The sequence below is a fragment of the Carassius auratus genome, unplaced genomic scaffold (genome assembly GCF_003368295.1).
Source record: "Carassius auratus strain Wakin unplaced genomic scaffold, ASM336829v1 scaf_tig00216558, whole genome shotgun sequence".
NCBI classification, from domain to species: Eukaryota; Metazoa; Chordata; class Actinopteri; order Cypriniformes; family Cyprinidae; genus Carassius; species Carassius auratus.
Genome location: NW_020528631.1, coordinates 253784 through 265681, shown reverse-complemented (window position 1 = coordinate 265681; position 11898 = coordinate 253784). Strand labels below are relative to the sequence as shown.

Below are 11898 nucleotides of genomic sequence, written 5' to 3'. Positions count from 1 at the left end.
AAAACGTAGTAATTAGCAAAATAATAATAACAATAATAAAAGTGAGTGCACCTTTAAGACTGTAGATGTGAGAAATACATCTTTCTCAAGACACGCACCCAAACACTGGGCTTGGTCTGCGTCCTGTGATGATGATGAGGCCACGGCGTTCTAGCATCGCTCAATGGCGTCCCATACCCCAAAGGCTACAGAAAAAAGCCTTTGATAGTTGAAGGCCGTGTTTTGAGTTGTGTATTAAAGCTATGAATATGGAGAACACTGTGTACGAACAGGTCCATCAACGTCCTTCTCGTGACGCATAATTTATGGATGGCTGGGTCCCTAGGAAGATTAAAGAGAATTTTGAGGACTCCAGCTGGATCGATGCACCAACAGAAGATGTCTGGAATTAATGGGAACAGTTCAACATCTGGAATGGGTGACATCATCCATCTGAATGTCGGAGGAACGAGGTATGCTGACGTCATGACTTCTTAACATGAACTCGGAGTCAAAACTGTTTTATTTGAGATCAAAGGCTTTGTGACTGTGCGGCAGATTTATAATGTTATAATGTAACGGTAACAGTATGTGTTCGTTAATCATTTTGAGCTCAGCCTAACGTACATATTACCATAACTGTTAATATGTTACTTTAATGCGAGCAAGAATATTGAGTTCCTGGTTTCATGCCCAGGTTCACATGTTCTACAAGTTGTCATAATAAAACCACTAAAATCCCATAATAGTTAAATCTATATAAACAAAAGAAGAAATATCCTAGATGTTCAAGCAATTTCTACAAAAATAGCATAGTTATTTGCTACTATAAATAAAATGTTATACTTTAAATAAATGACAATGACATTGAACGCTCCTTACTGTAACAATAACTGTAAACTGTAAATAACTGTTAAATGCTCACCCAATGAAATAAAAATGAGAAGTGATTGTATCTAAAATCTTATCTACATATTTACATATTTTCAGATTTAGCATGTCAAGACAGACTCTGACCTGGATTCCTGACTCTTTCTTCTCAAGGTAAGATAAGATGTCTGAAGCAGCAACACCACACAGAGATCTTCTTTGTATGCATATTTTTTATAAACCTCTATCCATTCTTCTTGAATAATCAAACTAATGCAGTTGTTGTGTTATAGACATTACATAGCTTTGTTGGTGTAAATGTGATTTGTGCCCAGTTTACTAAGTGGAAGGATATCAACACTACGGGATGAAACTGGAGCTGTGAGTAGAAGTCCTAAAAAACAACTATACCATTTATTATGGATTGTTTGTAAAAAAAAAAAAAAAAATTTTTTTTAAGTTTTCAGATGCATTCAATTTTACTAATTTTATCCAGCTCTGAATTAGATCTTTTTTTTCCCTGTAAGATATTCATTGACAGAGACCCAACAGCATTTGCACCCATTTTAAACTTTCTTTGAACTAAAGAATTAGACTTGAGGTAAGATACATCATATGCTGAATTGTTATTCATCACATATCCCTGAAATAAATAGTTTGACTTGTGTCATATTCCTACTTTCTCTGACGGGGGTTAACATTAGTATCCTGCGCCATGAGGCTGAGTTCTATGGTATTACACCCTTAGGTATGGTACAACTGGAGTGAATATATTTATAAAAAACAGTTGACAGTAAAACCATATGTGAGTGAATTAGGAGCAGCAGATAATTTAAGCATGTGTAATTTTTACCTTCCGTTTCTGTTTGTCATCGATATGGTTAGTCGACGCTTGCTGCTTTGTGAAGAACTGGAGCGATCATCATGTGGAAGTGTGTTGTTTCATGGCTACCTCCCTCCACCAGGTAGGGTGAGAGTAGATCTGTTGAAGAAAGAGAAGAAAGAGTGAGCGTTTCATCCTCTGTGTCAAGTATAACACATCAAAATGAGCCTGTTATTTTTGTCCTTCAGCTCTCCCAGCGCGGAGCAGTGTAGCTGGTGGCAGCCTGCAGCTGTTGCTGGTCCCAGCGACGCAGAAGGGGGTTACCCATGTTCCTGCCCTCAGTCTTCTCTCCCTGGACCCTCTGGGGCAGATGGACCTCAAAGACTAGGTGAGTAAAAGATGTGTATAATATACTGTTTTATATGTATATATATATAAATGCCATCTGAAATTTTCATCTAAAATTGGGATTTTTATCAGGCTCCTATATTTATGTTCAGTTATTTCACTTTAATAGTCTGGCAAAGGACCTGCAGATTGGCATTAAAGTAAAATGACTCAACCTAAGCATAGTAGCTTGATAAAAATCCTAATTTTAGATGCAAATTTCAGATGGCATTTAGAGGCTTTTCAAACAGCACAGGTCTTCCTTTTAACCATTTTATTGCATTTTGATGCATTTATATATCACAGAGTTCACATCACAGATACAATAATCAATGACAGGGGAAAAGAAAGCAGTTGAATAAATGATTTCAAAAGTGAAGCGTTTCAGAATGTAGATGTGAAGGTTTGGCAGGATGCCAGCTGGCAGCTTAAAAAAAAAGAAACCTCACTCACTGTGGACAGAAGGGAAATACACAACATAAATGTCAGTTTCACAGGTCTGTTAATCGGTTGAAAAATGTATTAAGCTTTCGTCAGACAGATGAAACTTCCACAATATGGACCTAATCCTATCGCCATTGATTTTTTCATGCTTAAATATGAGATACATTTACTTTTCATTCCTTTGAGAAAATTAACAAAGAGGAACTACATTAATTATTCAGCCAGTTAGACTTTAGCTTGTTACACATGTGCCTTTACTAAACATTTGTATTGTTTTTGTCCATTGAAGGGATGGTCCACCCTAAAATGGAAGCATAAAGAAAATTTGAAAGAAGAATTTACTCACCCTCAAGTCATCTAAAACCCACAGGACTTTCTTTTGTGGATCAGGAAAGGAAAAGTTTAACAGGATGTTTTGCTGCTCTCTTCCATACGATGAAAGTGGATTTAATACTTTATATTCAGAGCTGAGTAATAGAATTAAATGCGTTACTATTGATAATATTTTCTTGATAATCCTTCTTGACATTTGCTTTCATTGTATAGTAAAGATCAGTTTGGCTACTTATGTGTTTAATGAAAGAAAAAAAAAATGATAGTGGTCGAAAGACTTCATATTTTGGGTGGATTATTGTTTAAATGGTTTGCTATTCTCTTGTAAATGAAGTTGCTTTTTAAAAAAGTAGATTAGCATGCTGATGCTGGGGGCCACTAACAGTATCTTCAAAACACTGCGATGCACTTTATTGTCTGTTCTTATGTTCATCCGTTACATTGAATGAACTGAACAGATGAACTTCATTGATCAGGTTCGACTAGACTGTCGTGAAGGCGGCAGGAATCAGCAGCCTTTCACAAACTCTTTCTAAATCCTTTCAGACGGGCTGCGCTCTCTGAACTTTCAGCATGCATCTGCAGGGGAGATTTACTTGCTCTATCCGTTTTTGGGATTTATTCAGTGCCTTTTGCTAATTTGGATAGATACTGCTGTGAGAAATCGAAACAGATTTAACTTCTTTTTTATCTGTCTTTCTGATTCAAGTGAAGCGGATTCTGCTTTACTGAAAAATAAATTCAATGAAAACTATATATTTTACAGACAGTTGCCAGATTTAAAGGTAATATAGGATTAAAATTTGAAAAAAAATATGAATGGATATATCATGGATTATATTATATCCTGGATTATATCCTGCCAGAGAAAATGTAAATGGAATCCTTTAACAAAGTACTTCTATATAATGGAAATGAGATCTCATTAATGCTATGCAATCAGTGTTAGCGCTGACATGGCCTGAAACTGAATAATGAAAAACAAAAACTGCATGGAGCTAGAAAAATTCATTCTGATAAATATAATAATACAAATAATAACCCCTTGGAAGATCTTCATGTTTCAGTTATGTTGCATAAAATACTTCCAATTGACTTTTTAAAATGTCCTTTGCTATGACTGGTTCGCTCCCAGTTATAGTGATCTTGGAATCAAAATACGCATATTAATGAAATGCATATTAATTAATCAGCTACTTCTGTCATTTATTTGCTCTCTGAGATGTTTCAGTGTTGGGTAATATTTAGTATTATTCGTTATGCTTGCTTTCAGAAATACTGTCACAACCTGATGTGTGTTTTCAGTCTGGTTGGTTACTGGATGATTTCCTCTCCAGACAAGAGACCATACCATTTCAATATACGTAATAGTTGTGTTTTATCTAACAAAGACGTTCTGCTGCACAGATCATGATTCAGCTACAAGAGAAAAGTTTGTTACATGAAACATGGGAGGGAAAAAAAGAATATTGTACATGCAGTAAATATTGGTACTCAGCTTCTGGACATTTCCAGTGGCACAATAAAACAGAGCAGTGTCTCAGACTATTTCATTTTTTATTTATTTTTTATTATTAAGCATGGAAACATCAGCATTACAAACACAACTTTTACATTTCACAACTCTCTATAGCAACAATTGTCCATAACCACACAAACCTCTGATTAATCTTAGAGTGAGCTCTGTTTAATGGAGAAAAAATATATCATTAAAAATAAATTATTGCAACAATAAATAATACTGACAATTGAAGTTCACATAAAACTTAGTTTTTTAGGATAGTGCTGTTTAATTTTTTTCCCATTTTTTCTATGTGAAATAAAAATGCATGTATAATTACATATATATTCACACTTAACAGGTTTAAAACAACCTCAGATAAAAAAACAAAACACATCCACATGTAACAATGATGCAAATATTTGGAGTTGAACATTCAAGACACTTGATCCATTGGCATCATCACAAATGTGTTCACACTATTGCTCAGTCTAGCAGGCACAGCACAACATTAGCTAACATTTCCATTAATACAGACAGTCTAGGAGATGTCTAATGGATTGAATATCTTCCTCATTCATGTGTCTGTAGAGACAGAAGAGATAGACTTCCTCTCTATGTTGGCATGAATAATTTGGAGACTCAGTTCATTAATACTTTATGATTGTGCTAATATTTCATAGCTACACAGTCCACAGCCCAGTCATAAGACTCCATTTAAAGCTAGAATAATACAGTGCTATTTTCAGAACAGTTTGCTTCCTCTCTGCATCAGTGCTAACACATATTACAGCAAAAGATAATCTATGTCCGATAATAACATGGACACATATGAAATGTGACTAAACTAAACACTATTTTAAAAAAGTCAAGAGAAGTATATGCTGCTTATCCTGTACCGTAAGCCTTCACGTCCTCTAAAGAACTGATTAGGTATATGCAGCATTATTATTATTATTTTTTTTTTTTCAGGTGGCACCAGTGGAATATCTGCTGATAAATGACCATTACATCTCTAGCTAGTAATAAAAAACAAAACAAATCCAGCATTGTGAAATACAGCTAATTTCTCAATACATTCCACTGCAATGTTTTGTCATGGTCAAACAAACCAAACGAAGGTGATCTCCAAACCAGTTATTTTATATTTGATATATATATATATATATATATATATATATATATATATATATATATATATATATATATATATATATATATTCACTTTTAAGACATAAGACATTGGGAAAAAACTATATTACCAGGAATGTTTTCCACAGTTGTAGGTGTGTGTTTTACAAGTGAGTGTCTGTAAACATGGTTTGCTGCTCCTTCACTGAGCTGCAGCTTTTAATCGTCTCCCCAAACTCCTCATCCCCCACATACTGCAAAAAAAATCAAACCAAAAAACAGTTATCATCAGCTACGATAATTCCTTCACCGGACGACTCTTGGTATACATCAGGAATATTTATAAAAGGTACATGTAAATGTACAGAAGTTGTTTGCAAAATTTGCACTTTTAACATGATTGTGGTTTGTCATTTGTGGCATTCTCGAGTTATATTTTACTAAATATTTTTGTAAAATGACCACTGTCCATGAAAACTATTTTCCCACACTAACATTTTGAAGGTTTTTATGTTCACCAAGGCTGCATTTAATTAATCAAAAATACAGTTATGAAATATGATTACAGTTTAAAATAAGGGGATTTCCATTTTAAAATGGAAATCTTATTTCTGTAATGCAAAACTGATTTTTCAGCAGTCATTCTCCAGTCTTCAGTGTCACATCATCCTTCAGAAATCATTCTAATATGCTGATTTGCTGCTTGGGAAATACTTCTTTTTATAATAAATATTGAATAAAAAGTGTAACTTAATATTTTTATTAAATCTGTTTTACAAGATTCTAGTATATGAATAGAGTTCAAAAGAGCAGCATTTATTGGAAATCGATTTTTTGTAACAATGTTAAATCTTGACTGTGATTTTGATCAGCTGCATCCTTGCAGAATAAAAATATAATAATAAAAATAAAACTCTTGAACAGTAGTGTACACATCTATTGAATTACTCTGTATAATGCAATATTTTATTGTAAATAAACATCATATCCATTTATTTATAAGTAGAACCTCTTTAAGGGTAATACAAGACCTCTCTACATCACTTGTTATTATTTTTACTCACTGTAATGACTGTCTGACTGTACACTACCCCTTATGACAAAAACTGTACATCATCATCATCATCTCACCATGCCGCTGTCAGTGCCGTGCAGGTCAGCGTCCCATGCTCCACCGCCCAGAGATTTCTTATCCTGCGTGTCGATCAGCTGACTAACACTGCGATGCAAGGAATTCTGGGAAAAGGCATGGCTGAGCTGGCTGTGGCTGGGAACACGCAGTACTGACATGCTGGCCTGATAGCTGTGGTTGCTGGTGCCGATCTTAGTGTCAGTCAAACCCTGATCATGAAAACACACGTGATATCAATATAAAGCACAAATACACCCATAACTGCACACTCACATGCAGCAGAGACAGTCACTTCCAACTGATGAGCAAACTTCAACAACAAGCCACTGAATGAGAAGAGTTGTGCATTAATACATACTGCAACCATATACTGCATGCAGTGCCACTCAACAGCAAAACAAAACCCAAAGCATAATGGAGAGTGAATGCAATCTATAGTACGTTTTGAATATTTTTTTAATTAAATGAAGAGGGTGTTGAAAGTACAAATAGGCAAAAGGAAACAAAAGACATTTGTGTCTGTAGCACAAAAACGTAAACATCAGTATTTGTAATTAGAATAAGAAACAGTAATAGTGACAAAGTGGAAAGTACCACTAATGAGGAAAGGGGCAAAACATGCCAATGCAGCAGGCCATAATCTATTCTGAAATACATCCCAGAGAGCCTGTACCTCCGTGTGCATGGCAAAACGCTTTAGTGTTATACTGCAGGAGGAGTCCGGTATATTGTCAAACTGGGAAGAGAAGAAAGAGAGGAGTGGGCTTACCATGGGTGCATCAGGCTGAAGCAGAGCAGTAGAAGCATGGTTAGAGCAGAGTTCAGAGGAAGGTCTCTGGAGCAGCAAGAACAGCGCAGGACAGAGAGAGTTAAAAAGACACAGCAGATTTAAAGAGAAAGGCCACAATTTAAAGGGATAGTTCAGCCCAAAATCCAAATTGGCTGAAAATGGTGTCATTCTCAGGCCATCCAAGATGTAGATGAGTTTGTTTCTTTATCAGAACAGATTTGAAGAAATTTAGCATTATATCAGTTCACGGTTAATTGATGGACTGGAGCCGTGTGGATTACTTGTGGATTATTGTGATGCTTTTATCAGCTGTTTGGACTCTCGTTCTGATGGCACCCATTCACTGCAGAGGATCCACTGGTGAGCAAGTGATGAAATGCAATGAAATTTCTCCAGATCTGTACTGATGAAGAAAAGAACACTCATCTACATCTTGATGGATCCCTAAGGGATTTTAAACACATTTTCAATCTTGGGTGAACTATTCCTTTAAATGTTGGAAGTGTTTATCTGGCTCTTAGCAACCAGACAGCAGCCAAGGCTCAATTTATTTGATTAAACTTTACAGAAAAAAACATTGAAATATTATTACAATTTGCTGAATTTTCAGCATCATTACTCCAGTCTTCTGTGATCCTTCAGAAATCTTTCTAATATGCTGATTTAGTGCAAAAGAAACATTTCTTACTATTATTAATTTTGAAATTTTTGTGAATCTTTTGTAACTATAAATGTTTCATATTTCAAAAAAAAAAAAGAAAAAAAGAAAATTACTGACCAAATACTTTTGAATGCAAGTGTAAAAATTATAAGAGTAATATGCTAATCTGAACATAGTCATTGTTTTTATAACTATGACATTGCCATACAATTGCAGTAGGAAGAGCAGTGTTATATCTCCCTCTTCTGGGCATCTGAAGGAAGTGCATGTTGCAGCTTTGAGTGCAAACATTTGGGCAAGCATAATTAAAAACATCATTAAAAAAATCATATTTTGAATTTCACCTCTACAATCTAACATACACCTTTGCAAAATTATTAGAAACTGGTAGAATGTTAAAGCATGATTACCAGACCTAGTGAATTTCCATTAGAAAAGAATGTTCTCTCACCAGATAGGTGTCATTAGGTGGATACTTGGTACTTCTCCTCTGAAGGGGCATTATTGGAGGTCTCTCCCTGATGAAGGGGGGCTTGCTGAGGGCTCTTCTCAGCACCAGACCCATTATCAGAGCCAGCAGCAGCAGCCCCAGGAACGCCATGAGAATGATGAACCACAACTCTGTATAGAACTTGTATCCAGCTCCATACAAACCTGTTTTACCTCCAGAACTCGACTCCACAGCATCTGTGGGGAAAAGATAAGATGCTCAGATAAGAACACAAAGAATGGCTAAAAACATTACAGAATATTTAGTCTCAAATGGAAAGAGTTTATCAACTACTCCACAGCTAAGATAGTTCTCTTTTATTCATAATTAATAACTGTTTTATTATTAAGAGTAAATTGAGATATGGATTCAAGTAACTCACAACCTTTTTACATTCTTCCATTAATAAAATATTATAATGTGCACCACATATGATTCATAAAGAATATATATTTAGAAATTTTCCATATTGCATGGGAATGATCTATTTTTACATAGCATATCTTCAACGTTTCACCACATGAAGGTCTGGAGCTTTGAAAGTAGTTCTAATGCTTACAACGAGACAATGCTACATCCACAGATTTAGCTGTATTCATCCAGTGTGACTTAAAGCATTTGTTACATTGAAAAACCAATGGTGTGAACAGCACTTCGAAGAAGATTAGGAGTTGCAACACTGATATTGGAATGTGCTCAGAAAGAGAGATGACACTGCCAAGGCTGGAGTAAACGTACCTACACCGGTGGCTGTGTTGTATTTAATGACAGGAGAGCTGGCACTGCCGCTGTCTGTGGTGCAGGTAACTTGAAATGCAAAGGCTGAGGAGAAAAGCGACAGATATGATGAGAGAAGGGCCCAATGGAAGAGAACCAGTGAGCTTCACAATAAGACAGGCCCAGCCAGAGGTCAAAGTACAACCATATGGGCATACTTTTATCAGAGGTGCGTGGGATGTGCAGAGAGCTGTGGAAGCCGCTGTAGATGCGCAGGTTGTTCTCGGTTAGGCTGTATTCCCTCAGAGGCCCATTCAAAGAGAAAGAGGCGCTCCAGTCCACAAACACTGTGGTAATGTTACTGTACACCACAAATGGCTCTTTATATTGAGGAGCTACAAAGAAACCGCAAGAGAGGGGTTTGATTTAGGTGCCATCATTTCTTTAAAGAATGTTAGTAAAAGGAATGACTTTCTAATTGGTTAGCAAAATATAATCAGAGACATACAAGAGTCCCAAGAGAGCCCTTACATTCTTTGAGCGTGGTGATGGAGATCCAGTCGGACGCAGTGCTGCCCATGTTATTGTACGACACTACACACAGCTCATAGTTGGCATAGGGCTGTAGGCCAGTGATGTTGAAGCTCTGCCTCATTCCAAAGAACTTGATCTCCACAGGGCCGACGACACAGGTTACAGGGACAGGCTGCAGCGGCTGAGGACAGGACGATCGCACGTGGAGCTCACAGCTACAGAGATGAAAGTGAAAGGGACAAATATGTGTGCTACAGTACTACCTTAACCACCGCCATTCAAACCTTTGGGGTCAGTATGATTTATTTTAAAATAAATGAACAATTTTATATAAATAATTATATATAATTCATTTATATTAAGTTATCTGCTTATCACATTATGCAAAATACATATTTTCTGAGAGATCTGCACCTTTCAATGATGCCATTGGGCTGAAGAGGCATGTCCCACTCCACCAGAGCTGAGCGGGAGGTGAGGGCGACTAGACGTGGCAGGGGCTGCTGGTCTGGGGCAGAGGCCTGGGTGCGGAGCTCACTCAAGGGACCTCGGCTGCAGCACAGGAAACAGGTGCAGGCCTCCACACCTACAGAATACACAGTGAAGGGCCTGAGACCGTGGAGAGTTTGCTGGTGGGACGTCCCCTCAGACAGCTGCAGGCACACATATGAAAGCGTTAGTTCCAGTTTTCTACTATAAATTCTAATAATCTAAATCCTCAGTTGCTTATATGTAGTTGGTATATGTATATGTAAGAATACATATATTGTACTTGATGTACCAGCTGGTATGAGTCTTTGTTTTGTGCGAAGACTCTGTAGAGGCTGATAATGCCATTTGGCTTGGTGGGTGGGCTGATATCCACCACAGCTGAGGTGGCGTGGATGTGCAAGAATTTAGGTGGGCTTAACCCCTCTGGAGGAGCTGGACCTGTGCGACCTTGAGCCCAGGGGCTACCAGCACGACCTGCTGAGTTTACAGCCCACACCTAGATGATGCAAATTAAACAATACACAAAGTCAGGTTTTTAATTATATATATATATATATATATATATGTGTATATATGTATATGTTTATATATATATATATATATATATATATATATATATGTAGCATCATTTTTTTTCTGTGCTGTCTAACTCACTACCTTTTTTTTGAGACCCACTGGTATAGATATGCACGAGAAAGAAAGGAAATGTAGTGTGCAAAGCTACAGGTGTAAGTGTACCAAGACACCTGTGGTCCTTCTCACATCTGCAGGGCAGATACAAGACTTGATCTGATACCGACACTGGCTCTGAAATGACCCAGCAGACAGAATATAGACTCGGCACCATCCTCCTCTTAAAGTGGAGTCACCTTCACCTGATGAACCCACCTGGCGCCTTCTGCAAAAGGAAACTACCCATTCAACTACTTCGAGGAGTCAGTAGTCTTGCACTTTCAAAGCCCTGCTGTCATTAATAGCCAAAACATCAGCATCCATATTACAGCCTGAATCTACATGAAAATTAAATTTCACCTTCATCGAGGAGTAAATGAACACATGGAAAGGTTGAAGTAATCTTATTTACTAGACGAGCTATTTGTATAATTACACAGAAAGAGTAGGTAAAGGTCAGCCGGGGTCGATATTCGCATGAGTAAGTAATTTGTAGATCGTCAGTTACAATAGCAGCGGCAGATGGATGTTCCTGAGGATAGGGTTAAATTAGCCTCAATAATAGGCCAATTACACCGTGATCAATCCAGATGATAGATCTGAGTGGCAATACACACGGACTGCACGAGGCACCAGCCGATTTCACATTCCCATCCAAACCCGTTCCACTGCCAAAGTGACGACTAGACGTGTCGAAGCGCAAAGGGGGTGACAGAGGTATTTCAGGTTGACAGAAGAGAAAGAGGGCGGTCATGAAAACATCCTCTTGTCACCCAAAGAGAGAAAAGGTCACGTTGGCAGTAAGACAGTGAGCATGAAAGAGTGACAGTTGGCTTGTGCCGAAAGTGTCGTTATGAATGAGCACAGGACAAAGAAATGTGATAACCTTAATTTCTCACTGATAAATCATGCCGATTGCCGGATAGGAATTTTGAGAAAAGA

General features: G+C 37.2%; 1 protein-coding gene and 1 long non-coding RNA gene across 4 annotated transcripts in view; one reads left to right on the top strand and one right to left on the bottom strand.

The window, feature by feature from the left end:
• The first annotated feature begins 149 nt into the window (after positions 1-149).
• Positions 150-5465, top strand: LOC113098444 (uncharacterized). Of its 3 annotated transcripts, XR_003289026.1 has the most exons (8): positions 150-452; positions 970-1023; positions 1185-1230; positions 1377-1450; positions 1554-1597; positions 1735-1814; positions 1921-2060; positions 2793-5465. It is a non-coding gene; the product is annotated as an uncharacterized LOC113098444 (long non-coding RNA). The 3 variants fall into 3 exon arrangements; XR_003289025.1 differs by having other exon boundaries at positions 1377-1597; XR_003289024.1 differs by having other exon boundaries at positions 1377-1814.
• A 60-nt stretch (positions 5466-5525) lies between these two features.
• The window catches only part of ush2a (Usher syndrome 2A (autosomal recessive, mild)), a 202054-nt gene continuing 195681 nt past the window's right edge, over positions 5526-11898 (bottom strand). The window contains exons 65-73 of the mRNA XM_026263516.1: positions 10574-10780; positions 10207-10445; positions 9790-10007; positions 9477-9653; positions 9280-9363; positions 8503-8738; positions 7370-7435; positions 6600-6809; positions 5526-5722 (exon numbers count right to left, since the gene is read on the bottom strand). Coding sequence (XP_026119301.1) covers positions 5633-5722; positions 6600-6809; positions 7370-7435; positions 8503-8738; positions 9280-9363; positions 9477-9653; positions 9790-10007; positions 10207-10445; positions 10574-10780 — 1527 coding nt within the window. The 3' untranslated portion in view covers positions 5526-5632. The remainder of the gene's footprint in view (positions 5723-6599; positions 6810-7369; positions 7436-8502; positions 8739-9279; positions 9364-9476; positions 9654-9789; positions 10008-10206; positions 10446-10573; positions 10781-11898) is intronic.